The 25,331-nt window shown below is 41.9% G+C and overlaps 2 protein-coding genes across 2 annotated transcripts in view; both read right to left on the bottom strand.

Moving 5' to 3' along the window:
* Positions 1 to 25,331, bottom strand: part of cttnbp2nlb (CTTNBP2 N-terminal like b) — a 43,476-nt gene that overhangs the window by 11,363 nt on the left and 6,782 nt on the right. Inside the window, exons 2-3 of the mRNA XM_080445287.1 lie at positions 24,388 to 24,492; positions 1,040 to 1,324 (exon numbers count right to left, since the gene is read on the bottom strand). Of these exons, the coding sequence (XP_080301413.1) occupies positions 1,040 to 1,324; positions 24,388 to 24,492 (390 nt within the window). The remainder of the gene's footprint in view (positions 1 to 1,039; positions 1,325 to 24,387; positions 24,493 to 25,331) is intronic.
* Positions 17,303 to 25,331, bottom strand: part of LOC308097491 (cytochrome P450 3A30-like) — a 31,488-nt gene continuing 23,459 nt past the window's right edge. The window contains exon 14 of the transcript XR_013934214.1: positions 17,303 to 17,344. The gene's annotated coding sequence lies outside the window, so the exon portion shown is untranslated. The remainder of the gene's footprint in view (positions 17,345 to 25,331) is intronic.

The raw sequence follows: 25,331 nt of genomic DNA, 5'->3' as shown, positions 1-25,331 counted from the left end.
TGCACCATCATTTGATGAACAAAAGACAGATCACTTCATGTTTCCAGTAACAGGAGTGAACCTGTGCTGCTTAAATTACATATGAGTCATTAGTGCTTACTGAGGAGCTGTGATAAGTCATATCCTCTCTCTCTCTCTCGGAGGCCTGCAGAGCGGCAGACTGCTTTAAGAGAGTCCCACAGGCCTCCAGTTGAACTCTGATAAGGCTGCATATCCACTCTTTAAGCCCTGGGTGTGGCCTGATGTCTGCCTGCCTCATTACCCTTCATCCACTTCAACCGTGTCTGAAGCATGGCCACATGCATGAACATGCATGAACGCACGGATAGACACACACACACGCACGCACGCACACACGCAACCACCCATGCAAGCACACACGCAGACACACACACATGAATTCCGAACACTGCTGGCCCACAATAACCTACCTGACCTGGCGGAGACCTGTGCTCCGAGGAGCACTTTTTCTAGTTAAAGATGGGTCTTACATTGCTTCAGTCATCAAATCAATTTCTGTAGGTCTACTTTTAGCGTTTGAATGGATGAAATTGTACCCATCATTTTCCAATGCTAGTTAAGCAAGCCTGATAAAAGTATCAAACTTTTTTTTACATCTACTCTGTTCAAAAGTTTCGGGGGGAGGACCCCCCGCCGCCCCAAAAAAACAAATCTCCTGGATTTTGACAGTCCAATGTTGGCAGCCCTGCATAAACACAGTATGCATCTAGTACGTGAAGACACATCTGTTTCAAAGTCTGTTGTCACCTTTGTTTCTAAAAATACAGGTCTGTGCCTTATTTATAGAGCTTTTATTTTGGCAGAATGACTATTTTCAGAGAGAGAGAAAGAGCGACACACACACACACACACACACACACACACACACACACACACACACACACACACACACACACACACACACACACACACACACAATAGTGTCAATGCGAGCCCCAGTGTGAAACAAAGATGTAGGCTAGGCACAGCCGAAGGAGGATTTGACAGTGTCGGGGTGTATTACATGGTCCCTCCTTACCCTCCTGTGTCTGCTCTCGGCGGCCGCTAGCTGTCCCATCATCCTCTCCTGCATCCTCTTGCAGTGGGCCATGACCAGCTTGAGCACGGCCAGAGGGTTGGGCCCCACGGCGCCGGCCCGCGGCCCCCCGTGGTGCGTGTGGTGGTGGGGAGGAGGCCCGGGGTGGTGCGTGTGGTGCTGCTGCTGGCGCTCCTCCACCTCGCTGTCGCGCTGCAGCGCCAAGAACGGATCGCTGAGGTCGTACTGGCCGTAGCGCTCCTGGATGAAGGCGTCCCTGTGCTGAGCCTGAGAGACAGAGACACACGCACACACACACACACACACACACACAGTATTGTTACAATGCTGAAGTAACTTCCAGGAGTTACAGTCCCGTAAGGCGGTGGTTCCAAACTTTTTCATGTCAAGGACCCCCAAAATTATATGTATTTGGCCGCGGACCCCCATCTCAAAATATGTTGTTCCAGGGACCCCCAGAAGCAATGTTTTGAGGAACAAATGTTCGCTTTAAAAATATATATATTCAAAGACTTGCATCTGTGCTGCGCTATGAGCTTGTAGATCTGCTATTTTTGAATAGCCAAAGTAGAAAATATGGTTAAAGTGGTTAAAATGATTGTGAAGCTATATTAACACATATTGCTGGGGACCCCATGGTATTCCCCCGAGGACCCCTGGGGGTCCCCGGACCCTACTTTGAGAACCAATGCCGTACGGGTCCATTTGGGCCCCCTTGGTGGTCCCCGGACCCTAGAGAGTTAGAACCAGCGTTTGAACCCCTGGATTCTAACCTAATCGCTACACATTAGAGGCCCCCTCGGTGTGAAACGGCGGTCAGTGGCCATCTCCCCTCACACCCCCCCATCACGATGCCCCCCAGGGGAGGGGTTAACATCTGCCCCTAGCAGGGGACAACCCGCCGGTCCTCCCTTTCCTCCTCGCCTCTTTGTGTTCGGGTTGGGGGGGTGGAGGGGGGGGGAGACCATCTGCTCTTTGCATATAAACATGGACTACTAGAACATCAATTCACACATTAGACACAGACCTGATAGCAGCTGGCCTGAACACGGAGCACACATGAAGATGCTTCAAAACAGCCAAATCGGCAGTACAATCGGCGTGTGTGCGTGTGCGCATGCGTGCGCGTATGTGCGTGTGTGAGGGTGAGGCTGTGTGTGTGTGCGTGCGCGTGCGCACACACACACACCATACTTACCATACTTGTGAGGGCCAGATGTCCCTACAAGTATTGTGGATTTTGACAATTTCCCTGGTCCTCACAAAAGAAAAGGTTGTTTTGTAGTTTAAAATATCTCTAGAGTTATAGGCTTAACAATTAAGGAACCATTCAGGTTAGGTTTAACATTAAATACAAAAGATATAGCCTATAGGCTACACCAAAATAGTCTAAACGCAGATAACCTTGTGCCCATGCCCTATAAGCACTCTGCAGTGCAGTAGTTATGTTTATAACTTCTCAAATGATTTAAACATCTACGTGTTCATGTGTTTGTTGTTGAAAAAAATACATCAAGCGATGGGCTATTTTTAGCACCATAGTAGCCATCCGTCGGTGTTGGCTCAGGCGCTCATAAAGCTACTTTTTCCCCCCCACACCTTCCAACCGTCTGATCTCCAGAGTCTTCATTCGACTGCCAGTCTGTTGTAGTCTGAAGTAATCTACAAGCTCGCAACGTGTTGTGAGCTTGTAGATCTGCTATTTTCGGCTAATTGCGTTCATAAAATGGCCTAAAATGTGTGCGTGTGTGTTTAAAATCACTGCAATGTGGCGAGTGTGTGTTTTTCTTGGCAGCTGCAGTGGGGTCCATGCTATCTTCTCCCCACATTACTTCCTGTGCTGCAGGCGGGGTACAAAGAAGAAGACCCTCCTCTTTGTCCAATGACAGACTGACTGACACACAGCACACAAACATACACACTATATGCACAAACGCACACTATATGACTGACCTAACGGTGTCATATGGTCATTGAACCACAGAGTTAGGAATGTACATGATTCTTCCATGTTCTTTGTGTAGTCCACAGCTGGGAGCATCAATAATAGCCCATGGCTAGGTTTCAGCTCACACCTGCTCCATTCACTAGCCATGACCTAGCCTATTACTTTTGTAATCTAATAACTAATGAACTGCATCTTAACACTGTGTTTTTAAGTGGGTTTTTTTTGTCCAATGTTACAGTTTTAAGATTTATATTTTTATGATTTTTTAAAAATGATGATGTCTTATGTTGCTGAGGGGTAACAGGATATCAGGTTCTTTATGTATGTATGTATGCTGGCTTGAAAAACGTTGAAGACCCCTGACCTATGTACTTACTGTAAGCACTACTGCTCAAAATAATTAAGGGAACACTTTGATCCCTTAATTCTTTTGAGCAGTTTTTGTTAGCAGCATGTACACAGTTCATGAAAACTCAAAATAATTAAAGGATCAAAGTGTTCCCTACATTTCTTTGAACAGTATACATAGGTCAGGGGTCTTCATACGTTTTTCAAGCCAAGGACCCCTTAGCTGAGAGAGATGAAGCAGGGACCCCCACTACATAATTGTGTTGCAGAACGTGTTTGTCAGCACTATCATCAGTGTTTGTTTATACATTATATTTTCTATTAATATGTTGGATTCATGTTAATATTCATTCCTAAACTGTCAATACTTAGTAAACTTGACCTTTGGCTCTGTACTTGGTCTGCTCTTCCCCCCCTCTACACCAAACCAATTTACCTCGTAGATATGCTATGTTCTGTGAATCCTCCCACCAAAATAGGGATGTAAGTGGTTAATGTAAGAAACAAAGAAAAGGTTCCTATTACACAAAAATTTGGTGGCCTCCCTGTAGTAACTCTGAGGACCCCCTAGGGGTCCCGGACAGGAACAACACAAAACTGAAGCTGATGAATTGGCATTCTCTCCTGACTGTATGAAAATATGTATTTTCTGCTTACTAAAGAACTGAAGAGATGGCGAGACCGCTCTTACTGAACACTCTATAGCAATGATTACTTTCAGAATATAGACATGAAAAAAATCGTAATAATAATATTTTTAGTTTTAACACAAAAATATCACTTACAGCAGTGGTTCTTAAACTTTTTCATGTCAAGGACCCCCAAAATGATATGTAATTGGTCACGGACCCCGATGTCAAAATATTTTGTTCCAGGGACCCCAGAAGCAAAGATTTGAGTTACAAATGTTCGCTTTAAAAAATATTATATTCAATGATTTGCTCAAATAGTGAAGATTTTTCAAAAATAGCAGATCTACAAGCTCATAGGGCGGCACTCGGTGCCGCGCTATGAGCTTGTATATCTGCTATTTTTGAATAGCCAAAATATAAAAGGTTAAAGTGGTTAAAATTATTGTGATGCTATATTAACACATTTTGCTGGGGACCCCCTGGAACCCCCCCCCAAGGAACCCTGGGTTCTTTTGAGAACCAATGACTTACAGCACCTGCAACTTGTTGTGTGAGACAGACCGGGCAGAATGGAGTGAAACACGAGAGGAGATGGTTGACCTTGCCCCTGGCTGATCTGTCATCAGTTAGATGTCATTAGCACATGGATGTGCAGGCTGGAGGAATGTGGCTTCAGCTGACTCTGTGTCTGTGCATGTCCATGATGAGGATGATGAGGATGATGATGAAAGAAGTTCCAGTGATGTAACCCCACGGCACCGTGGCTGCTGGCACACATGCGCTCATTCCTGAGTTATACGCTGTTGTGTGCTGCTTTGTCCTGCACCAAGAATTGCCATTCTACAGGCTCACAAATTATAAAGAAAATATCTTCATAATTTCAAATGTAAAGTAAATAGTATTTACTATTTCTAGTACAAACTGTGTGTATTAGTAGTACCTGAGATAGACCCAATGCTGAAACTATTTGTCCTGAAAAGCCCTACTGTATATATATTTCAAAATAGCCGATCTACAAGCTCAGAATGCTTCGCGATGCGAGTAGATCTGCTATTTTCAAAAGATTTTTATACATTTGAAAACTTGAAATGGGACATTCTGCATAATGAGTACTGTTGGTACTTTAAGTACATTTTGATGCCAATACTTTTGTACTTTTACTGAAGTACATTTTGAATTCCGGACTTATTTCTATATTCAGTAATGATACTTTTACTCAAGTAAAAAATGTGAGTACTTTTTCCACCACTGCCAGTCTGTGTACCCAGCCATTTGGATTCGGTTCCTGAATTTTGATACCAAACACCTCATTTGTGCATGGGGTTTGGTTTGCACGCCGGTGCGGTGCGCGAACCCCTGAGTGAGGGACCCCTGGGCCCTGAGTGAGGGACCTCCTGAGTGAGGTACCCCCTGAGTGAGGTACCCCCTGAGTGAGCGCAACTAAGTACAAACTGCAGGCTTCAGGGGCAACCCCAAGGTGACCCGGGCAGCCTCTTCACACTCATCCACATGTGGCATCACCACATTCCTCTGTGGGTACATCACTGTCATTTCACTCTCTCTCCCTCTTTCATCTTCCCTTCGTCTCACTTTCTTTTCTGTTTATCTCATCACATAGCCTAGCAGCATGCACAGAAACACACACACGCACACGTGCGCACGCAGTGTGTAAGACAAGCAACGCCGAGCCACACCACACAGCACAAGCGCAACCAGGAAGGAGGCCATATTTGAGGCTCTTTTCACTTGTTTAACAAACAAAGAATGTGACCCTCTCTCTCGGCGAGGCGAGGAGATTACAGGACTCACACAAAGACACTGTCTCAATACCTTAGGCCTCTCGCATTGTCTGCATGTCTGACCCACTAGTCTTCAGTCTGTGAGAGTGAGTTCAAAACTTGTGTGGGTGCGGGTGTATATAGGAGCACGAATGCCTTTGTGCCTAATATGTGAGCAAAAAAACTAAATGTGTGAGTGTGCATTTCTATGTGGGTGCGTTCATGTGTTTTTTTTTTGGTGTCGGTCTCTAGGGTGAGGCTACTTTTGTCTTGCAGGAGGAAGAAACAAAATGGCAGTTTCCTGAGTTTAATAAATGTTTAAACTGGCCATAATGGGGCTGGCTGGGCCAGACAGAAGATTGCTGTGTGTGTGTGTGTGTGTGTGTGTGTGTGTGTGTGTGTGTGTGTGTGTGTGTGTGTGTGTGTGTGTGTGTGTGTGTGTGTGTGTGTGTGTGTGTGTGTGTGTGTGTGTGTGTGTGTGTGTGTGTGTGTGTGTTGCGAGTACATTTCCTTTTTTTTGTTTCCTACATTTAAAAAAAGAAAATATAATTTCAAAAGATAAGAGGAAAAAAAAAGGTTTAAAGAAAATAAATCACAACTTTTCATCAATTAAAGACAATTCCACCATTTTTCAAAAGTATTTCATAACTAAAAATACATTTCCATAAATAAATAAAACATTTAAGAAGTGGTGAAAATAGCAGATCTACAAGCTCACAACGCGGTGCGAAGGACGAGGTCCAGTCAGGCATTAAGGCTAAAAGGATAACACAAAAAGGTCCTGGGGACTTGTTTATATTGTGGTCATATGTATGTGGCTCCGGTAACATCCACGACAGAACAGTATTTGAACACAAATGAAGTATTTTTTATTTCTGCTCCACTGGTTAACATTCGAGAGTAAATTGTTTTTGTATTAACAGTGTGCATTCTCTACTGTTGCAAAGACTATTCCAACGTCATGCGTTGTGTGGAAGATAGATGTTACAAAACTGTGGCTCTTCTAATCCAGACCTGTCAACATGGTGCATCTCCTCAAGATCCTCCCTCTTAAATGTGTTCCCTGCAGCTGTAGTGAGGCGTGGGAGACAGGGCGGTGATCTTCACCTGGTAAATCCCCCTCTGTAAATTAGTTTACCTATACAGCCCCACAGGCACAATCGTGTCCCTGTGTGCACGCTGAAAAGAGACAGGGAATCCAGTTTCCTTTAGTGTGGCCCCCGTAATGACTTGTCACACAATGCGCTCAGCAGCTGGGGCACGGAGGACATTACGGCACTGACTGCACTGAATGAGTGAGCACCTAGCTCCTGTTACAAGACCAGGGCAGAGACTAACACACACAGGCTAGTCTATGGCAGTGGTGGAAAAAAATTACTCATTCATGTTTTACTTAAGCAAAAGTATCAATAGTGCAATGTAGACATATTCTGTTACAAGTAAAAGTGCGGAGTTAGTTTTGAAGTACAAAAGTAAAAGTACCCATTATGCAGAATGTCCCATTTCACAAGTTTTCAAATGTATAAATTGTATGCAAATCTTTTGAAAATGGCAGATCTACAAGCTCTGAATCGCGACGCATTGTGAGCTTGAAGATCGGCTGTGCTCAAAAGGCCAAAATGTATATAGGGCTGAAGTGGTTACTGTATGTTTTGTGATAATAATCAAAATCTACAAAGTAAGTAGTAACCAAAGTTTTCAAATAATTGTTGCGGAGTAAAATTATAATATTTGCCTCTGAGATGTAGAGGAGTAGAAGTAAATGTAATGAAAATTGGAAATACTCCAGTTAAGTAAAAATATCTCAAAATTGTGTGTGTGTGTGTGTGTGTTGTGTGTTGTGTGTTGTGTGTTGTGTGGTGTGTGGTGTGTGTGTGTGTGTGTAAACGATTTTCCTTTTAAGCCGATCAACCTTCTGAAGGATTATGTACGATACCCTTTAATTTTTGTAATCCATCCTATAAAAAAAAAGAACAACAGCAACAACATTTTGATAAAGCAGTGAGTTACAGTCGCTATCTCATATACTGACGTCTCGGTTTCGACCGACTTCCTCAATCACTGTTTATCTGCAGTTGGCAAATAGTGTCATTCTCTGAGCAAACAGAAGACTAGGAGCAGTACACACAGAGCAGCACCGTCTTCTAGTTTCAGAAAATCAGGACTAATTTATACCCCGCAGTTCAATGCGGTGCTTGCCTAGATCTACAAGCTCACAACGTGTCGCACTGCGACGCGCTGTGAGCTTGTAGATCGGCTATTTTCATCATACAACCAAGTGTAAAATCAGCCATTACGATGCCATCAAGGCACCCTCAAAACACATTTTAGTCGACTAAATCAACTGTAGATTTAGTCGGCTATAATCTTATGATATTTAGTCGACGAAACTAGACAAAAACTAAAACATTTCAGATGACTAAAATATGACAAACTAAATTGAATTTAAGTCAAAAGACTATGACTAAAACTAAATCAAAATTTGTTGTCAAAATCAACACTGCAACACGCTGTCTGAGATCCTCAGGCAAAGCCCTTCTAGAAAGCCAAGATAGGCTTTAACCAAAGCCTATCTCCTTAGGTTAAAGACCAAAGGAGATCTGGCTTTCAGTACCAGAGCTCCAACACTTTGGAATGCAGCGCTGCCCTTGGAGATCAGGCTTGCTGAATGGGTCTCCTAATTTATACCCCGCAGTTCGTTGCTTGCCGACAAGAACTGATCTTTAACAAGACGCGTTGTTAGCTTGAAGAGCAGGTGTTTCAGCTATAAATCAGGTATTGTAATCAAGACCAGTAGAATATTAGCAAATACATTTGGGGCAGTCATGTAGCCTACTTCCCTAACATTTAGCATAACCATCGCCAAAACGGCAAAAAACTACACCAGCTCAGTGGCCTTGTGGTTAAAGCAGGGGTCTTCAACGTTTTCTTTTTTTACTTGTAAAAGAAATTTCTACATTAGCAGTATTCATACTTTTACTTAAAGGGGCTACACCATGAATTTCATTTTTTTAAAAGTTCTTTTGTATTTTTTGGGTTCCCCAGTGTCTCTTGTACCCCAAAAAAGGGTACATTCAGTCATTCATTCTCATTTCATGGATTTCCTGAATGGGCGTGTCTGAACAGGCCATCTCAGAATGGCAAGGATGCTGATGTAAGCAGCATTTCATAGCCTCGCCCCCTCATTTTCAGTCTCCACCCCTTTCCTCTTTTTATTGTTTACAACCAGTCGCCATTGTTTTTTTCAGTCGCTAGGTATTGTTTGCAGTAACATAATGGCTAAATCATCTCAAAACCTTCATCTTTGCTGTTTTTTATTATAATTATCAGTTTTTTTATTCTAATGGGGGCACGGAAAAGGGATGAGGAGGGCGGGGGGAGGGCGGGGGGAGGTGATGATTGACAGACAGAATTACTCAGTAGCGCCCCTCTGCCCAAAAGAGGACGTTTTGGTATTGCAGCTGAAAAGGCTTGGAATGACAGACAGTCAGATTGTGAGAAAAAATATCTGGATGTTTTTTTAGGCTTACAACCTGTTTAAAGGTTAGGTTATTAGGGGGCAATATTTTTATATAATATATTTGTTTTACATTCATGGTGTAGCCCCTTTAAGTAAAACATTTGAGTACTTTTTTCCACCACTGAGAGAGGCAGCTCATCTGCAACGCCCCACACCAGCTGCAGCACCACAGCCTCTTTACATCCAGAGGACAAAGGCTGATGCATCTGGATGTGTCATTCTCTCTTTTCTGAGCCTTTATTCCATGGGTTATACAGTGTAGAGAGAGACAGGAAACATGGACAGAGAGTAGCTAGGGGAGCATCATGCAGCAAAATGGACGGGCCGGCCAGGAATCGAACCAGGGATTCGAGCCCATGTGTTGTTGTTGTTTTTCTTTACCTAACTGTTGGTATACGATTCACGACATATAAGGCTAGGTTGGGTCTTACATATCTGCTCTCCCCCACCTACTGTATGTGCCAACACGCTGTCTGAGATCCTCAGGGAAAGCACTTCTAGAAAGCCAAGATAGGCTTTAACCTAAGCCTATCTCCTTAGGTTAAAGACCAAAGGAGATCTGGCTTTCAGTATCAGAGCTCCCAACACGTTGGAATGCAGCGCTGCCCTTGGAGATCAGGCTTGCTGAATGGGTCTCCTCCTTCAAATCCCTGGCGAAAACTCACTTTTACAGATCAGCTTTCAGTGCTAACTCTGCATGCCTCACGTGTAAAGCACTTTGTAATCTCTCAAGAACAGATTCAGAGCTACGCTACTGTCGAGAGCCCCGTTCAGAACGTGTGCGCGTTAGCTTACAAGTGGGCGTGCCTTCAGATCAGGAAGCAGGCCGCGCTTTACCCAATCAAATGTAGTGGCCGGGATTTACTGTCTGTGCGCTCCCTTGAAGTCCCTTCCCACTGAAAACAAGCCGAAACTCATTTAACAATAGCGTCCTTGAAGCAGACAAAACCACGGAAAGATATTCACATTTTAACTTGCTCTTCCATCATAGAAACAAGTGGGCTTACAACCAAAACGATCCATGTTCTCTGGGAGAAGTGGTGTTAGTGTTCCGTGTAGAAATATTGTTAGTGGGAATGAAAACATAAGCGCACCACCGGAAGTGGAGCGCTGAGGGCAGACCAAAACCCCGGTTTCCTTGCGCACGGGTGCTCGGTTCAGCTCGTCCCAGAGCCAAGTGACAGAGTAAAAAACAGCAGAGGGCGCTGTTTTTCCTTTTTATTTGGCGATGGGTTCCCAGATTGAGCACTTTGTAACACAATTTTTAAAAGGTGCTATATAAATAAAGTTATATTATTATTATTATTATTAGGGATGTTCGATATTTACTTTTTTATTGATAACCGATATACCGATATTGTCCAACTCCTAATTTTCGATACCGATATCTGCAGAATGTCCCATTTCACAAGTTTTCAAATGTATAAAATGTATAAAAATCCTTTGAAAATAGCAGATCTACAAGCTCACAATGCGTCCATCGCGACGCATTGTGAGCTTGTGGATCGGCTATTTTCGAATGGCCGAAATGTATATAGGGCTAAAGGGGGGGGGTAATGTATGTTTTGAAATAATAATCAAAATCTACAAAAAGTAACTAGTAACTAAAGTTTTTAAATAATTGTAGTGGAGTAAAAAGTACAATATTTGCCTCTGAGGTGGAGGAGGAGGGACTAGGACAGGTGGGTGGTGCTAAGGTGGTGGAGGAGGTGCTAAGGTGAGAACCAGGTATACTTAATGAACTGGAGGCGTGTCCACATAAAAACTATTTTAACAATTTCTGTATACTTTTTTGAAAAAAATCTTCCTCCTAGTATAACCATAATACCTGATGATTATGTTTTAGGGGGGGGGGGGGAATCACTGAAAATCACGGCACCCCGTCTTTACTTAAGTACAATACTTGAGTGCACGCACTTAGTTACTTTACACCACTGGATGGAGTCATCCATCCAGTGGTGTAAAGCTCTACAACTCCATAATATGTACGACACAAGTATAAATCACCCAGTACTTAGTAAGGGTGTCAGACATGAGAGACAGTGTGGATAAATTGGCCCTGGCAGAAGCAGAGGTATCACTCTCTACCGGCTGTCACGTCCCATTGAGCCCCAGCCATGCAGGCTGCTAACTCATGCAGACAGAAAGGAGCTTTGAGCTTGGCTGAGGTGTGAGGGTCGATCCTTTAAGGAGGTTGGAAACCCGACAAACCCGCCTCGACTAGCTTAACCCGTTCAGATCGGGAAAGCATCTGTGCCATTTTAGATTTTAAAGGTAGGGTAAGTGATTTACTTTGGCTATAATAAGTGTTAAATAGCTCTATATTCTGATAGCACTCATTGCTATAGAGTGTTTGTTCAGTAAAAGGAGTCTCCATGTCTCTCCAGCTCTTTATTAAACAGAAAATACATTTTCAGTGCTCTCTCCTGATTGGCTTAAATGTTGTCACCTACCTGAAAATGTACTATATTCTGTTTATTAAAGAGATGGAGAGACCCCTGTGACTGAACAAACGCTCTGTAGCAATGATTACTATCAGAATATAATACTTTAACCTTTTAACAAAAAAATTATAATACCAAAAAATATCACTTACTCTACCTTTAACCACTTTAACCGTTTTATTACAATTTACTTTGGCTATTCAAAAATAGCAGATCTACAAGCTCATAGCGCTGTGCTCTTTTTTTTTAAACGTGAAAATTCAGGCAAATCTTTATATATATATAGTTTTTTCAAAGCAAACATTTTTAACTCAAATCTTTGCCTCTGGGGGTCCCTGGAGCAAAATATTTGGAGATGGCGGTCGGCGGCCAAATACATATAATTTCGGGGGTCCTTGACATGACAACGTTTGAGCGCCACTGACATAGCGACAAAGGTTTTTCCAGAAAACCGTTCGAATCGACCTCAGGTTTTAATGGGTTAACGCATAAGTGATTTGAGTCTAACAGAAAGGCAACACAATGGAGGAGGAATGGGAGAGAGACATTTTAATGAGAGGGAGGGTCACGCTTCTCTGATACCACCCCTCCCAATGCACACACACACACACACCACAAAATGTAGGTCATTTTCCTATCAATCAAGTCTTCAGCATTCCATTCATCCATCTAGCTGGCAGCTCTCTCTCTCCGCGAGACAAGCTCTGCATGTTGACCAGTGGTGGAAAAAGTACTGACATTTTTTACTTAAGTAAAAGTATCAATACTGCAATACAGAAATACTCTGTTACAAGTAAAAGTCCGGAATTCAAAATGTACTTGAGTAAAAGTACAAAAGTATTGGCATCAAAATGTACTTAAAGTATTAAAGTACTCATTGTGAGCTTGTAGATCGGCTATTTTCAAAAGGCCGAAATGTATATCGGGCTGAAGTGGTTAATGTAAGTTTTTGAATCGAAATCTATAAAGTAACTTGTAACTAAAGTTTTCAAATAATTGTAGTGGAGTAAAAGTACAATATTTAGCTCTGAGATGTAGTGGAGTAGAAGTGAAAGTATTGGAAATTGGAAATACTCCAGTAGAGTAAAAGTACCTCAAAATTGTACTTAAGTACAGTACTTGAGTACATGTACTTAGTTACTTTCCACCACTGATGTTGACCATCCCTGTCTGAGCTGTGCAGGTCTCAGTTTCTTTTTCTTTTCTTTTTTTCTCTCTCACTCTCACCAACAGGGCAGAACCGTTCAAATACCACTAAAATTACCATTTGGAATAATAGCGGTAGCATCGGTTCCCCATCCCAGCAATTAGTGTGCGTGCCTAAGCCCAGCTGAGCACGAGGTATGGAATTTAGCGCGACCGTTGGTTTAGTCTGCTTGCTCCCCTGGGTTGCTTGAGGACTGTAATAATGAACATAATGGGTAGCTGGCTGGGCTTTAGAAAAGCATAATCATTAACTGTAATGCATGGTGACACGAGATGAAACACTGCTGTGTCAACATAATACGGGTCAGTGTCTTCTTACCTACTGTGTGAAACCCAACCAACACTGTCTCGTTTCTTCTACACGTATCCGTTTTTGTATCAATATCAACAAGCAACATCACAATTCAATGTTGATATTTCACCAGTGGTGTAAAAAGTACTCATTTCTTTTACTTGTAGAAATACTCTGTTACAAGTAAAAGTTCAATATCAAAAATTTGCTTGAGTAAAAGTACAACAGATTTGGCATAAAAATGTACTTAAAGTACCAAAATTAAAAGTTCTCATTATGCAGAAATGACCCATTACAAGTTTACCTGCTATTTTCAGCGAAAGCTTTCCCCATAACAGAAAACAGAAAAGACACAAGTTCTGAGGGACTCCGCTCAACCATATGGGGTTTAAGTGGTTAATAGGCAGACTTCAGAGTTGGATTTCTCCCCGCGAACCGACGTTTTTGCAACTGTTACTGTTCCACTTGTATCGTTGTCACGCTGCCTGCTTTTACACAGGATTTATCTCCCTTTGTTTTCACACCAGTATTGTCCTTGACAGCGGGAGTACAGTATATAATCACACAGTACAGAAGCTCATCTGGTTGTTACACTTCACTGGCCAAAGATTGTGTGGAATGTTCTCAGGAGTTATATAGCTCATTACTCATGAAATGTGCCACAGGTGATAATACCTGAACACTGTCTTGTCATGTGGCATAACCTCACCATGTAACCGTACTATGAGGAACAATTATTCAGCTTGCTTTAATGTGAAACGGGTTTGCTTTCATATTAGTCCCTGAGCAGGAGCATACCGGCGCGCGTATGTGTGTGTGTGTGCGTGTGCGTGTGTGTGATGTCATTCCTGAATCTATACCACTTTTATCTCTCTCTCTCTCTCTCTCTCTCTCTCTCGTATGCTTTTAAGAGGATGTAAATAATGATAATCAAATTAGTTTATTTAAAAATGCATGAATATCGACATCCTTTAAAGAGTCAATTAGCCCAGGGTGTATGCAAAACCATGCATTAGTAATAGTTACAAGCAAAACATTAGCTAGTCTTTTACTGTATTCATGGAGAGAGCACTCAGCCAAGGACAACAGAATAAAAGAGAGAGTGTGTGTGTGTGTGCGCGTGTGTCTCTCGTATGCTTTTAAGAGGATGTAAATAATGATAATCAAATTAGTTTATCTAAAAATGCATGAATATTAACATCCTTTTAAAGAGTCAATATGGCCAGTGTGTATGCAAAGAACATACATTAGTCATAAGCAAAACATTAGCTAGTCTTTTACTGTATTCATGGAGAAAGCACTCAGCCAAGGACAACAGCATAACAGAGAGAGAGAGATAGGGTATTAGCAGTGGTGTAAAGTAACTAAGTACTCTACTTAAGTACAATTTTGAGGTATTTTTACTTTACTTAAGTATTTCATTTCAATTTTCAATACTTTTACTTCTACTCCACTACATCTCAGAAGCAAATACTGTACTTTTACTCCACTACAATTATTTGAAAACTTTAGTTACTAGTTACTTTGTAGGTTTCGATTATTATCGCAAAACATACATCAACCACTTCAGCCCTATATACAGTACATTTCCGCCATTTGAAAATAGCCGATCTACAATGCGACGCATTGTGAGCTTGTAGATCGGCTATTTTCAATTTGTATACATTTCATAACATTTGAAAACGTGTGAAATGGGACATTCTGCATTATGACTACTTTAACTTTGGTACTTTAAGTACATTTTGATACCAATACTTTTGTAGTTTTACTTGAGTCAATTTTGAATTCCGGACTTCTACTTGTAACAGATTATTTCTACAATGCAGTATTGATACTTTTACTTACTTACTAAGTAAAAAGAAATGTGTGTGTGTGTGTGTGTGTGTGTGTGTGTGTGTGTGTGTGTGTGTGTGTGTGTGTGTGTGTGTGTGTGTGTGTGTGTGTGTGTGTGTGTGTGTGTGTGTGTGTGTGTGCGCGTGCAAAGGAGGGGCAGAGACTAAAAGTAGACTAGTAGGTGTGTGTTTTAAACAGTGTCCTCACTCCTGTACTCCTCCCTCCCACACACACTAACCACACAGGCCACAGATAAGCAAGACGACACCAAACAAAGCGTCCTTTTACTTTATACAGCATCCACTGACGCCACTTCTAAGTAATGTTTAACTGGACAGAATGCAGCGGGAAAACAAAGTGCCCTCACTATGGTTTTAGAGAGGAGTGCAAAAAGGACTCTTCGGCTATTTCCGCCGCACGACATCATCGTAGGACAAAACACTAAATATGACCTAAGCGGCTATAAGGCCGCAGCTGCCAAGCCAACCATATAAATGATCGGCCAGTGCATTTTTTGAAACCCCATAATTAGCTGTTGTTGTGCTTTGATTAGGCACAAAATGCACACATACCAGTGGTGGAAAGTAACTTAAGTACATTTACTTAAGTACAATGTTGAGGTACTTTTACTTTACTTGAGTATTTCCAATGTTCAGTACTTTAACTTCTACTCCACTACATCTCAGAGGCAAATATTGCACTTTTACTCCACTACAATTATTTGAAAACTTTAGTTACTAGTTACTTTGTAGATTTTGATTATTATTACAAAACATACATTAACCACTTCAGCCCTATATACATTTTGGCCATTTGAAAATAGCCGATCTACACGCTCACAATTGTGAGCTTGTAGATCTGCTATTTTCAAAATATTTTAATACATTTGAAAACTTGTGAAATGGGATATTCTAATGAGTACTTTTACTTATGTACTTCTTTTTTTTGGTACATTTTGATACCAATACTTTTGTCCTTTTACTGAAGTACATTTTTTTATTTTGGACTTTTACTTGTAACAGAGTATTTCTAAATCGCAGTAAGGATACTTTTACTTAAGTAAAAAAATGTAGTACTTTTTCCACCACTGACACACACACACACACACACACACCCATGCAGACACAAACCTCATTGTAGGTTTGATAAAGCAGTGAGTTACAGTCGCTATCTCATATACTGACGTCTCGGTTTCGACCGACTTCCTCAATCACTGTTTATCTGCAGTGGGTAAATAGTGTCATTCTCTGAGCAAACAGAAGACTAGGAGCAGTACACACAGTGCAGCACCGTCTTCTGGTTTCAGCAAATCAGGGAAAAGAGAAGCAACCTGAACCCATTAAGACCAGGAATGCATCCGTGTCATTTTTAGATTTCTTTGACTATTCAAAAAATAGCAGATCTACAAGCCTATGAGCTTGTAGATCTGCTATTTTTGGGGGAAATCGTGTGCCAATCTTTGAATATATATTTATATATATGTTTTAAAGCGATAATTTTTTACTCCGATCTTTACTTCTGGGGGGTCCCTGGAACAACATATTTTGAGATGGGGGTCCGCGGCCAAATACATTTTGGGGATCCTTGACATGGAAAAGTTGGAGCACCACTGATATAGCAACATGCTGCTAGGATTTAGCAATCATTTTTTAAATATGTGTTTAGCCGCAGACCCCCATCTCAAAGTGTTTTGTTCCAGGGACCCCCAGTACCAAAAGTTTGAGTTAAAAATGTAAAAATATATACTCAAAGATGTGCACAAATTTTCAAGATTTTTCAAAAATAGCAGATCTACAAGCTCATATGAGCTTGTAGATCTACTATTTTTGAATAGCCAAAAAAAACAAACAGATTGAAGGGGTTAAGCCTCATTTATACTCTGCAGTAGTACGATGCTTTGCTTGCCGACAAAGAACTGATCTTCAACCAGACACGTTGGTAGCTTGAAGAGCAGGTGTTTCAGCTATAAGTCAGGTATACTTGAACATCCGATATGTAACCCATTAAGACCTGAGGCCGATTCTACAAATGCCTTCTAAATCAGTAGTTCTCAGACTTTTTCGTGACCCCCCCAAAATGATAATGCATTTGGCCGCGGACCCCCCATCTGAAAATGTTTTGTGCCAGGGACCCTCAGAAGAGAAGCTATTTTTGAGAATACCACTGTTCTAAATCCTATGAGTTTTCCGAAAAACCTATGTTGTCAATGTAGATCAAATCTAAAGCTTGTCGATCGGCTATTTTCAGCGAAAGCTTTCCCCACAATAACAGAAAACACAAAAGACACTAGTATTGAGCCCTGAGGGATTCCGGTTACCTATATGGGGGTTAATCGCTTAAGCTAGTGGTTTTCAAACTTTGTGTGGCACACAAACGGTAAAAATCTCACGGCACACCTGTATTAATTACTGTGTGTGTGTGTGTGTGTGTGTGTGTGTGTGTGTGTGTGTGTGTGTGTGTGTGTGTGTGTGTGTGTGTGTGTGTGTGTGTGTGTGTGTGTGTGTGTGTGTGTGTGTGTGTGTGTGTGAGAGAGAGTGTGCATGTGCGTGTGTGCGTGCGCGTGTGTGTGTATATAAACATCAGGGTACTTATAGGGTTACTTGCACACATTTCCAGGTCAGGGAGTTTTCGTCTCTCAGGCTGCTAAACATGACAGCACAGGAAAAAATAACAACAATGACATCACCCTATAGCTCCAGCGTACATTACTGCATATCATTAGATATATTAGCCAGCGTTCATGGCCACTCTCCATGTCATTCCTAACAAAATACCTTTATGGGTTGTTTTCTGATCCATGCCATGCTAAAATGCCCATATTGGGTAATAAATTGCTGCTACAGTAACAGAACAGATGCTCTTTTTTCCCCCCTCCGTACAGGCCAGTTAGCCTCATGGTGTTTATGCAGTCGAGGATATAAATGCCAGCCCATAAAAATAGACAAAAGCATTTTAAAGATTACAGGACATGAGATCAGATGAAAAACAAAACGGGCGGAACGGACACAGCCACCACGCTCAGACCGCAACACAAGAGGCCAACAAAAACAATGGCGTCCCACAATTAAAATGTAATCTATAAACTGCTTTCCAGTCGGAAACGTCTCTCTTGTCTTCTTCTTGACCAATACTTTAGGGTTAGGAGTTCTCTTGGCCCATATTGGCACAGATATACGGGATCAGTTTCAATTGGTATATCAAATGCAGTGGCGGAAAAAGTACTCACATTTTGTGCTTAAGTAAAAGTATCAATACTGCAATGTAGAAATAGTCCAGAATTCTAAATTTACTTGAGTAAAAGTACAAAGGTATTGGTTTCAAAATGTACTTTAAAAGTACCAAAAGTAGAAAGTACTCATTATGCAGAATGTCCCATGTCACAGGTTTCAAATGCATAAAAAATCTTTTGAAAATAGCCGATCTACAAGCTCAAAAGCGACGCGTTGTGACTGTGAGCTTGTAGATCAGCTATTTTCAAATGGACAAAGTTTAAAATAGGGCTGAAGTGGTTAATGTATGTTTTGTAAGAATAATCCCAATCTGGTCCGCAGCCAAATACAAATCATTTTGGGGGGTCCTTGACGTGAACAAGGTTTGAGAACCACTGGTGTATACATACACACAGTACAGTTACAAGTATCGAATGTCATGTTGCCAGGAATGTTGCCTCCGGTGATAATGTGTCTAAATGTGTCTCCTTCAGAGATGGGGAAACGAAGCAACGGGAAAAAAACACCAACAGTGGTTGGAAAAGGTGTTGTACAGACATGCTCCACAGGTACGACGAGTCGACCGCAACATTGTAAAAAACGGAAGCCAAACAAATACGATACAGCTCGCACGTTTTTTTGTCTGCGGTGTGAAAATGGGGCAAATGGGGAGGGGGGGGGGTGAAAGGTGTTTTTCTGGTCAGGAAAGTGTGTCAGGAAAACATGGCTGAACGGGTTTGTGAAAAGGATGAGAAAACGTATCCGCACACACACACACATACACACACACACACTGGAATTGCCTTTGAATGGAGGGGTCGTCCCCGGCAACCTACTGGCATCCCAAGTTTGTTTGCCCTCTTCGAGAGGAGGAGAGAGAGGAGGGAAAATATTTGGAAGTTAGGGAGGAGAGTTATTTTTTTTGAGAGAACCTTAAAATCCCTTCGCCCTCCTTTTCCTCCTCAAACCCTCACGGACACAGCCAAAACATAAAAGTACACATTATTGACCCAGGAAGGGAACGCATGTGTGTCATTTTTAGATTTATTTTGGCTATTTTTGAAAAATCGTGAACATTTGTGCAAAACTTTGAATATATGTATTTTTTTTCTTCAAATTTTCCTAAAATAGCAAATCTACAAGCTATGAGCTTGTATATCTGCAATTTTTTGAATAGCTCAAGAAATCAAAAAATTGCACAGATGCGTTACACACACACACGCACGCACGCACGCACGCACGCACGCACGCACGCACGCACGCACGCACGCACGCACGCACGCACGCACGCACACACGTTGGAGCTCTTGTCGATAACAGGAGCTCCTGGTAAAGAAAAAACACCCAGCATACTAACGCGGCTGATTTGCACACCGGTGTCTTGCAAAGAAATAGTTGCGATGCTACGCTTTGTGAGCTGCCTTTTGTAGATCTGCTTTTGTAGATCTGCCATTTTCTTTTGAAACGCATAAAAGGGTGGCATACCACGGCACCCAGAGCTAAAATGACTATAAGAAAGTAAGAATGTGTGAGTAACAGTGGTGGAAAGTAACTAAGTACATTTACTTAAGTACAGGTTTGAGGTACTTTTACTTTACTGGAGTGTTTCCAATTTGTTATACTTTTACTTCTACTCCACTACAGCTCAGAGTCAAATATTGTACTTTTTACTCCACTACAATGATTAGAAAACTTTAGTTACTAGTTACCCTGTAGATTTAGATTATTATTACAAAACACACATTAACCACTTCAGCCCTTGCTATTTGAAAATAGCCGATCTACAAGCTCACAACGCATGTCACTTCGCGAGGCGTTGTGAGCTTGTAGATCTGCTATTTTCAAAATACTTGTGAAAACCTGTTGAAACCTGTGAAAAGGGACATTCTGCATACTTTTACTTTTGGTACTTTAAGCACATTTCGATGCCAACACTTTTTGTACTACATTGCAGTATTGATACTTTTATTTAAGTAAAAAATGTGAGTGCTTTTACCACCACCGGTGAGAGAGCCAAAGGAGAGCAGATGCAGTCTGTCTTGGCTGGCACCTCTTGAGGCCCAGAGATGGAACTGGGCAGAGTATACCAGTGGCCTGCCCTGGCATCCCCGCCCCCTTACCCCCCTATAACACTGCCCTCCATAGCCAGACTCACTGCAACACACAGACAGCCCTAACATGGACAAGAAGTGAATGGAACCGCTGTGCCGGCGGGGCCCCCGGCCGGCCACAGAAACAAGGGAAGTCAGTGATTGAGGCTCTCCGCGGCGGCTCTGCAACTTCCTACCCAGTACTGTAAACACTGTTATAGCCACTGGGCTGGTGGTCACCCTGAAGACCACCGGAGTGTCGTCTGACTGTGGGGGTGGTGGACACGGAAGGGAGGGGGGGTCGTGATCTGACATGCAAAGACCCCCCCGGGTTAATGTGTGGCTGTGTGTGTGTGTGGACACCACTTCCTCGGGGGGCCCCTAAACACGCTAAACTCTCAGCAGACCACGAGATCAGCAGAGATAAAGAGACGGAGGAGACGGGGGAAAAAAAGCAGTTAAGCCATTTAGACCGGGAAACGCATCCTTGTGTCATTTTAAGATTGATTTGGCTATTCAAAAATAGCAGATCTACAAGCTCGTAGCGCGGCACCGAGTGCCGCGCTACGAGCTTGTAGATCTGCAATTTTTTGAAAAATCGTTAAACTTTGTGCAAATCTTTGAATATATATATATATGTATATATATATAAAATTTAGAACATTTGTGCTAATCTTTGAATATTATTCAAAGATTAGCACAAATGTTCTCCTTTTTTTTTTTAAATAGCAGATATACAAGCTCATAGCGTGGCACTCGGTGCCGCGCTATGAGCTTGTAGATCTGCTATTTTTTGAATAGCCAGAGTATAAAATAATGATTAAAGCTAAAATCTTAAAATGACACAGAGACGTTCCCGGTCTTAATGGGTTAAGCCAGAGGAGCGGAAAGAACAGAAAAACTGTACAGTTGTCCCCAGGGAGTGTGTGTGTGTGTGTGTGTGCGTGCGTGTGCGCGTGCGCGTGTGTGTGCGCGTGCGTGCGCGTGCGTGTGTGTGTGTAGAATTTCGGGTCAGGCTCTGCATGCGTCAGATCTGGACACGTGCCATTCTTGATGCGTCTGAGCTTGGCGTGGTTTGGAACCGTTTGCCCCTCAGGCTCTCAGGCCCTGAACTTCTCTCTGCAGTATACTGTAGAACACTGTCACTCATTTATGAGACGTACACACGCTGCACTGCCATGGGCTCCAATGCAAGGAACAGCACATGACAACAGAGAAAGACGTTTTATTGTTTGGTGATGAATTTTCCAGTGGGAGAGCAAATCTGATCTCATCTCTTAGACAGATTGGATCGTATGTCTCTCTATCATTGCTCATCGCATTCCACTTTCCATCATCAACCCAAAGCCATGAGTCAAACGTCAGGCGGGTCAGCTTCAGCTAAACCCAGAGCAACAAAAAAAAATAGCAGATCTACATCGCTCACAATCCGTGGCATTGCGACGTATTGTGAGTTTGTAGATCGGCTATATTCGGCACAAAGATTTAGTATTAACCCATTGAGACCTGAAGCCGATTCTACACGTCTCCTAAATCCCAACAGTTTTCTGAAAAACGTATGTTTCTATATCAGTGGTGCTCAATCTTTTTCATGTCAAGGATTATCTGCATGTGGCAGCGGACCCCCATCAAAATATATTCTTCCAGGGACCCCAGAAGCAAAGATTTGAGTAAAAAATGTTCGCTTTAAAAATATATATATTCAAATTTTTGCACACATTTTCACGAATTTTCAAAAATAGCAGATCTACAAGCTCGTAGCGCGGCACTCGGTGCCGCGCTATGAGCTTGTATATCTGCTATTTTTGAATAGCCCAAAGTGTAAGATAATGCTTTTTAGCTCAAATCTAAAAATGACACAGTTCCAGGTCTTAATGGGTTAAGGGAATTCTGCTCGCCATTTCCTCTGTAAAACTTATGCTGCACTATTGTTTAAACCACCTCTGAATGTGGCTCAGGTCGGATTTGTAAAAATCTGATTCCATGTGACCGGTCTCTGTAGGTCCTAGTTCTTTTAAAGTCATTGCAGCAGTAAAACAAACTAACACATTTCGGCCCTCTGGCCTTCATCAGTAGGGGTGCAACAGTTAGTTGAACTTACTGATTATAAAAAAATCGATTTTAATGAAATAATCGATTTTGAGCTTGTAGCTCTGCTATTTTCAACATCGTTTCCGTGACACTATTGTACAATTAAGCAGAAAAAGTTAGTGAAAAAAGTAAGAAGAAAAGTTCTAAGAAAATAATGGATAGTGGCAGCCCTATTGGTCAGCATTGCACACATGCACACCTTCACAGTGGAACAATAGGATTGACGTTAAAGATCTGTTGGCGGCTGATGTCTGAATGGTAAAACAGACAGTAATCTGGCAGAGGACTTGTCTGGTGGTGAGTGGTGGTGATGTTAGTGTCCTGTCTGAACATTAACAGGCCCGTTGGAGCCTGAATGGTCACCGTGCCATTGTCTTTGCTGGCTCTACTTCCTTGGTTTCCTGTTTACACATTTCTACCCAGATAGCATGATGTTCTTTTTGTGTTTGTAATGCCATGAGAGACTAATTTTAGCATCCCCCAGGAGGCTTTCACATCACAAGAGTTGAAAGACAGGAGGCGAGGGCGCCTTGATGGCTCAGACACCAAGATCACACATCAAAAATGCACATGCATTTTAGGATGGTGCATCAGAGACAACAGCTGTCCGGGAGAAACCAGGAAGTTATGTTTATGAAGATGAATACATCTACATGGAATGCACGGTCCCACTCCAAACCCATAGAACCCAACGTTACCACTTGAAAATCTCCATGAGGAGACTGTACAAGATCTACACAAAAGCTAATTCAACTTCCCCAAAAGTTGCCTCTAACATACGCATGGAATCACTCACTACATAAATCATTGGTTCTCAAAGTGGGGTCCGGGGACCCCCAGGGGTCCTTGGGGGGGTTCCAGGGGGTCCCCAGCCAAATGTGTTAATATAGCATCACAATAATCGTTTACCTTTTATACTTTGGCTATTCAAAAATAGCAGATCTACAAGCTCATAGCGCGGCACCGAGTGCCGCGCAATGAGCTTGTAGATCTGCTATTTTTGAAAAATCTTGAAGATTCGTACAAATCTTATTATCTTATTATGAATATATTTCTTTTAAAGCGAACATTTTAACACAAATCTTTGCTTCTGGAGGTCCCTGGCACAACATACTTTCAGATGAGGGTCCGCGGCCAAATATATATCAATTTGGGGGTCCCTGGCATGAAAAAGTTTGAGAAGCGCTGCTGTACAAGATCTCTACAAAAGCTAATTCAACTCCCCCAAAGTTGCCTCCAACATACGCATGGACTCAATCACTACATAAATAATTATGTCACCATACCTGTGAGTAGCCTATATTATATTTGGACTTATTGCTGGCCAGATGAACCAATGAACCAACATTATGAAAGATGTGATCAGACCCTTTGATTGCTCCTTATTCTAAACAAAGTGTTCTGTTCAATTGATGATGCAACATTTGGAGAAATCATTACGCACGCACTAACATTGCACACGCTGACATCAATGTATTGTGCGTGTGTGTTGGGTAAAGCGATGTGCTGTAGTGTGTGTGTGTGTGTGTGTGTGTGTGTGTGTCTGTCAGGTGAAGTGATGATCAATGTGATGTTTTCTTTTTCTTTTCTTTTGCTCTTCCTCATGAGCCTACCTGCAGAGTATACCAGACACTTATTATTATGCTGACACTTTGCACCTTAATCCCATGTGCGCTGACTTTAGTTTTGAGTGTTTTTCTTTTTTTCTTGCACCTTAAGTTAACGTCCATAGCAAAACAAAAAACGATGGAGCATGCAAAAAAAAGAAAATCACCCACTGTTTTGCACTGTTTTGTGTGTGTGTGTGTGTGTGTGTGTGTGTGTGTGTGTGTGTGTGTGTGTGTGTGTGTGTGTGTGTGTGTGTGTGTGTGTGTGTGTGTGTGTGTGTGTGTGTGTGTGTGTGTGTGTGTGTGTGAAGAGAAGAAGAGGAGGAACTCACCCTCAGAGTGTGTATGACCACATCCTGCGCCTCCAGCTCTCCTTCCAGGATGCTGAGGAGAGTCAACAGCTCTGCTCTACTCAGAGCCTCCACATTCATCATCTCCTACAGGAGACACATAGGATAGGGTAGGATAGGATAGGATAGGTAGAAGATAATAGGAACGGAATAAACACATTTCAGGAATCAATCAAGAGGGTTTATTTGTAACTATTTATCAGTGGTGGAAAGTAACTAAGTACATTTACTTAAGTACAATTTTGAGGTATTTGTACTTTACTTGAGTATCTCCAATTTCCAATACTTTTACTTCTACTCCACTACATCTCAGAGGCAAATATTGTACTTTTACTCCGCTACAATTATTTGAAAACGTTGAAATCTTCAAGATTTTGATTATTATTACAAAACCTACATTAACCACTTCAGCCCTATACATTTCAGCCATTTAGAAAATAGCCGATCTACAAGCTCACAATGCGTCGCGATGCGACGCATTGTGAGCTTGTAGATCTGCTATTTTCAAAAGATTATTCTTATACATTTGAAAACTTGAAATGGGACATTCTGCATAATGAGTACTTTTACTTTTGGTACTTTAAGTACATTTTGATGAGACGTTTAGACGTTAGTATTAGAGGAACATGAATTTACAACAGTTCCCATATATCAAAACAAATCCCCTAGTATTAATCTACTGACTACAGTATAACAATACAAATCCTGCCAGTGTCATGTTATCGTGCCAGATACACAGTGATGTCTGTGAGATGTGTTTACAATGAGTGCTGCAGAGCAACTACTGTATGTTAAGTCTTGTGTTCAAGCTGCGATACATAACTTATTTTAGTGAGTAAAACGCTATTTTAACCAATAGCTGAGAAGCTGACACAACTGTGGTGTTTGCAGTTGGTCTACCTGCTCTTCTAATGACCAGTGGTGGA

Source organism: Gymnoscopelus braueri (genome assembly GCF_963280865.1).
Source record: "Gymnoscopelus braueri genome assembly, chromosome: 12".
Taxonomy (NCBI): domain Eukaryota; kingdom Metazoa; phylum Chordata; class Actinopteri; order Myctophiformes; family Myctophidae; genus Gymnoscopelus; species Gymnoscopelus braueri.
The sequence above is the reverse complement of the archived record's forward strand: the minus strand, read 5'-3'. Positions and strand labels throughout refer to the sequence as shown.